Genomic DNA, 6,000 nt, shown 5'->3' on the forward strand with positions numbered 1-6,000 from the left:
TCCTTCCCTACACTATCTGATGAGCTAATTAATATTCATTAGAGAAATATAGGAGCAAAGAACAGGAGGAATATTAAATGAGATGGAATTCATTCACCCTGTATCCCTCATATATTGCCTGCAGAGATGAGTTGTGCTGCACGTAATGAACTGTTAAAGCAGTTTTCTTATATTTGCATTTTGCATCAGATTCCTGAATTGTTTGTTATTTTATCAGAGTATTGATAGTAATTTGAAAGTTTTAATAGCCCTCCAGTCACCTTTTGAGTGTTGCACATGGTGAAATTCAGTTTGATTTGGTAGAAGACACAGAGCTTCTGTGAGTACATTAATTTTAAGACAGCAGTGTTTCACTTAGCACAAGGGCAATAGATGTCCTGTCCTCAAACACATACATTAAAGTAAAAATAGTACAAGGTACCAAGCAAAATAAAAAAAAACAAATAAAAAAATGAGCCCAGAGTGGCACATGCTGTTTGTATAAATATCTGTCCTAGCAAAGGTTTCTAATATAACTTTTAGTAAATGTTCTGTGTATTTAATTATGCATCTAAGATATGTAGGGAGGGGGAAATGACAGTTATGGGAAAGGGTCACAGCGCAGGTGGTTAGTGCACAAATCAGAAGTTTCTGGCTTCTGTGGAGGGGGTAGCAGTCTAAAAGACAGTTTACAAATCCAAAAGTACTACAATCCTGCCACATTGTTATAGTGCACATGAAGCTTACAACAAATTAAACATCTTTTTTTTACGTTTTTCAACTACATGGTTAAAAAAATGGGAGAAAAGTTAAAAAAGGCAAGGTATTTTAGTATTTACCATGTAATTAAATGGCACAGAGCACTGCCATATGGAGATATGCAATGTCAGAAAATGACACTTAAAACTGCACATATGAAGGCATTCAGTGTCAGTAAATGGCACACAACACTGCCCACATGGAAACAGACAGTAAATGGCAACATAACACTACACATATTGAGACATGTAATGGCATTAAATGGCACACAGCACTAACCATATGGAGACATGTTATTGCATTAAATGACACATAATACTGCCTGTATGGAGACATGCAGTGTCATTAAATGGTGGGAGGCTGGCGTAATGGTTAAAGTGTTTACCTTATAGACACATGGTGCAGGGTTTGATTGTCACATGGGGTAAGTGGTTAGACTTAAAATGGCCCACAATGGCAGTTAGCCTAGTACTAATCTATGAACCTAGTAATCTATGAACACAACACTTGCATACAGAGACATGTAATGTCATTAAGCATGAACCTGGTATCCTGAAGGGATGTTCCATTGCTATGATAGACCTGGAGGGACACTGGCATACACCCCAGTGTCAGTTAGCAAACTTTTTGTGGTATGTGCTATGATTATATGGAAACAGGACAGAAAGCCACACATGGTGTGAAGACTATTCACCTGGTACAAGTCAAAGCAGCAAATGCAGGACAGACAATACATTAGGAAGAAGAGGACAAATATACATTAGACCCGCAGCTAAGTGTTATCAGGCATAATACACAGCAGGGCTGGTACAGCAGCATTGTCTGGTTGACAAATATAAGTCACGACAGTCAAAAAGTTACAATGCAGAATAAACATGGTGCAACTAATACCATTATCAGGCTATGCTGTTCAGTGCATGCTCTGGCTCATACCTCTCAACCTCTTAGTGCAAGAAGTCTGGACAAAGCCTGATGTAATGGGGTGGCAAAGGCCTAGAAATAGGGACACATTTTAAATATTACTCTTATAAACTTAGAAAGTTGCTAGAATAAAAGGATTTGTGTTAGTGTGCATTTTCTGAAGGATTTGAAGTCCGAAACTAAAGTGCATGTCATTTTTTTTTAATTTTTATTTAACATTTGTTGACTGGGAAAGTCCGACTAGGTTCCACAGATCCTGTTTTCAGTGGAGGCCCGGGGAGAAATACTCCAGAAGCATGTCTTTAGAATTAGTTAGTGATTAGTCATTAGTTAGTTATTTTAATTCCTAGATCATCCCAGTGATTTGTCATAAAAACAATTTTATGAAGAACAGGCCAAAAAAATGAGGCAAAAATCTGGACATTCTGTGAAAAGCTATACATTTTAGAGGTATGGTCTGGCCACACTATGCATTAGACAACATAATTGCAACACATGCTGGAGGGCTTTGTAGGTCACAGTCATCATTACTTGCACAGCTGGACGTTTGGACACAGTAACACTAGACTGAACACTACTAGAGAGCATGCCACTGGAGATGATGGTCATTACCTTGTAGTCTAGGTGGTTTGGGAACACCAATGAACACTACTAGGGAGCATGCCACTGGAGATGAGGGTCTATATTAGATTATTGAAGTGTTAATATTTCGAATGGTCTAATATCGACTTGAAAACAGCGAATGCTGAAAATAGCGAAGCTGCCGATAACTGAGTTTTTTCCTAGGGAAAGAATTTGGTTGTCTGTTTCTGCGGCTTCACTATTTTCAGCACTGTGGTGGAAAGTTACGGGCTGGGTTCAGGTAAGTGTGCGATTGTGTGGACGTTAGGGTTAGGGTGGGGTATGTGAGTTAGGGTGCGGTGAAGTAAGTGTGCGATAGTGATAGACTTTAGTGTTAGGGCGGAATATGTGAGTTACGGTTAGGGCTCGGTGAAGTGAGTGTGCAATAGTGATGGACCTTAGGGTTAGGGTTTGGGTTAAGGATAGTGGCTAGATAGTACTGTATGTACAGTTTAGTGTAGGGTTATATGTAGGATTTTAAGTGTATGTATGTGGATTGCTGTTTTTTTAGTGTGTGTGTGTTGTGGGTGTGTTTCTCGGAACAGTGAATTTTTTCCCAGGGAAAAAATTTGCTGTTCTGAGCTTTCAGTGTTTTTAGATTTCGTGGTTAGAAGTTCAAGGTTGTTGTATTCGATGATGTGCTGTTTTGTTGAACTGATATAGACCCGGAGATAATGGTCATTACCTTGTAGTCTAGGTGGCTGGGTAGTACCACTGAACACTACTAGGGAGCATGCCACTGGAGATGAGGGTCATTACCTTGTAGTCTAAGTGGTTGGAGAGTACAACTGAACACTACTAGGGAGCATACCAGTGGAGATGAGGGTCATTACCTTGTAGTCTAGGTGGTTGGAGAGTACAACTGAACACTACTAGGGAGCATACCACTGGAGATGAGAGCCATTACCTTGTACTTTAGGTGGCTGAGTAATACCACTGAATACTACTAGGGAGGATGCCACTGGAGATGATGATCATCATTGTGTGGTCTAGGTGGTTGGGGAGTGCCAGAAACCATCTATATCCCTATAATGGCACTAGTATGTCCCTGACCTGTGGTTACCATGCTGGCTAAAGGTGACAGGGCCTGAAAATTCCCATGGTAAAGGTGTTGTGCTATTATGGTACTGCAATGAAATCTGCTACTGAGGGGGTCCTAGAGCTAGAGTGTGATAGTCATTGCTACCTATGGTGAGGGGTACAAGTGACCTCTGACAACTTTTGACACTGTTGCTATTCACGTACTGTGAATAATCCCTTAAACATGTACATCCAATCCATGTACACCAAGTATCTGGATGATAACTCATGCACAGGGCCCTCTGCCTGGATTGGCAGACACAATGGCACTTGCAGTCATTCCCAAGGAGGTGCTGATGGAAGCAGTTTGTGCCACCATAATCTTCAGTAGGTCACTCATGTCATTCTGTTTATACTTTAGAACCACAAAATGTTGACAAAACTCACAACAGTGCTGTATGTCATCCTCTCATATGTCATATAACACCAGTACCAGCCCCATAGTGAGCTGTGTAGTGGCAGAATGTGCATGAATAACTGACCTGCATGTCTGCTGATATATCCTGAGTGCTGCTTGTATGCCTGGAGCAATATGGCTGGTATGATGACATTGGATACCCATGTGTTTCTGGCTTATGCTGAGTATGTCCACACTGATGGCAGTGCCCATGTGTAAGTCTGCTCCTAAGCAGATACAGAGTGAACAAGTCTGGTGCTCTCAAGTTTTTGTTTCTGTGGCTATCAGTGCATCCTGGTGGCTAGGTGTCATTTAACTGATAAATGAACCAGACAGTGCCAGTGTGTCCTCTGACTGTGATGCATCTACATTGGCGTCATTGTCTCCTATCTAGTTACTGTACATACATCAATCCTTTGTCGTCCTATTACCCATCACTACCAGCATCAAGGGATGCATAAGATGGATAACATCATAGTGAACTGAATGACATATGCCAATACAGTACCCCTGTCCAAGCAGATATAGTAGGAGATGAGGCATCCTGAGGCAATGTAAGAATTGCCTCATGTTTACAGACAAACAGTTAAGTCTCAAACAAACTCATATGGTATGTGAGAGACATTTTATATAACATCACTGGAGGCAAAGCTCTCACATAAAAGTACTCCTAATGTCACTAAGATTGCAGGTAGTACACATACTACCTGCAATCTTAGTGCAGATAGTACATATACTGCAAAGACTTCCTAGGCAATAATGCCCTCAGCCATCCCAAATGTAGTCTTTCAAAACAACACCCATATCAACACATACAGTCACATCTCAAGGAACCTCTTCTTCTAAGCCCATAAGGCAAGCCACCACACAATCCAACATTCTGGTCATTGGAGACTCCAGTGTGAGACACACTGATGTCCCTCCCACCAGGCTGAGTAAGGAGAAAGTCATGGTCAGTTTCTTTTCAGGGACTAGGATCTGCCACATTAAACACACACTCAAGTCATTGGACTCCAAGTATCAGTATGACTCAGTCATAGTCCATGTGGGTGTAAAACTACCTGAGATATACCTCCCTAAACTATTTGAAGAGAAACATTATGGAGCTCTTGGAATATGTGTCCCAGGCTGGTATGAGCCTAGCATTAAGCACCATTTTACCTTCTCCAAGGATGAAGCCAAAATATGAACAAAAGATGACTAACTTTAATAATTGACTTAGTTTCTTGTGTCATTCTAAGGGAGTGCAGTATTTGTCAGGTCCCTATTAGTTAATCGAAAATTCAGTTCAGCAAACTGCATTTTCGATTCAATTACATGAAAAATGCCATTCGTCAAACTATTCATTCTGAGATTGTGGTACAGCAAAGATCGGGAAATTTGCCCTTTCCCCACTGTAGTGCAATCTCAGAGTTGATATATATAGACCTATATTTGTCAGCAAGGAAGGAGATGGTCAACAGACCACATTGCTTTGTCAGGGATGGTCTGCACCTCTCCCTTCTAGACTTTTGAGTATTAGCTAAAACATTATCTTCCCTCATAGTTCCTTTTTAGGCAATGCCAAGATGAAAGTTCTTCTAGCATAACAAAACCAAGAAAATCTAAAGGTATTACTGCTCAATGCTATGAGTCTAAAAAAAAATAAAACCTGGACCCCCAGCTAACCCTGGAATATTCAGGAACTACTCTAAGGCTAACTTCCTGCTATTAAGTGATAACCTGGCAAGATTTCAAGCCCCATAAAATTTGAGAACACTACTGCCTATGCAAAACTATTCACAGAAGCCCTATACAAGCATGTTAATAGCTGCATAGAGGCAACTGTACCAACCAGAAAGAAGTACAGAACTAACTCAGCAAACAGGCCACCCTGGTGGATTCACAAAATCAATAGGCTGTATAACAGAAGGAAGACAATCATGGCATAAATTAGGAGGTGCAGCACCCAGAAGGATAATAGCACTCTCATCAAACTAAACAAACAACTCAGAGGACAAATTAAGTCTACCAAAGCCAAATTTGCTGTAAATTTGGCCTCTTGGGTCAAAGACAACCACAAGGAATTCTTTAGCTATGTCCAAAACCTTAAAGGCAATACACATCTGTGTGCAGAGCTCATTGTAAGTGGAACCACCTATACTGAGCAAGAAGATATAGCAAATCTCCTGGCTGACAAATTCAGCTCCATCTTTCCCCATGTCTCCCCCTCAACTCTCCCTCGGGAAATACCATCAAATCTA

General features: G+C 40.8%; 1 protein-coding gene across 1 annotated transcript in view; it reads right to left on the bottom strand.

Annotated features, from left to right (window-relative positions):
• The window catches only part of LOC122797903 (zinc finger protein 28-like), a 271,838-nt gene extending 271,136 nt beyond the window's left edge, over nucleotides 1-702 (bottom strand). The window contains exon 1 of the mRNA XM_044066422.1: nucleotides 690-702. Within this exon, the coding sequence (XP_043922357.1) occupies nucleotides 690-702 (13 nt within the window). The remainder of the gene's footprint in view (nucleotides 1-689) is intronic.
• Between the last annotated feature and the right edge of the window lie 5,298 nt (nucleotides 703-6,000).

Source organism: Protopterus annectens, chromosome 3.part1 (assembly GCF_019279795.1).
Source record: "Protopterus annectens isolate FY-2018-M chromosome 3.part1, PAN1.0, whole genome shotgun sequence".
NCBI classification, from domain to species: domain Eukaryota; kingdom Metazoa; phylum Chordata; order Ceratodontiformes; family Protopteridae; genus Protopterus; species Protopterus annectens.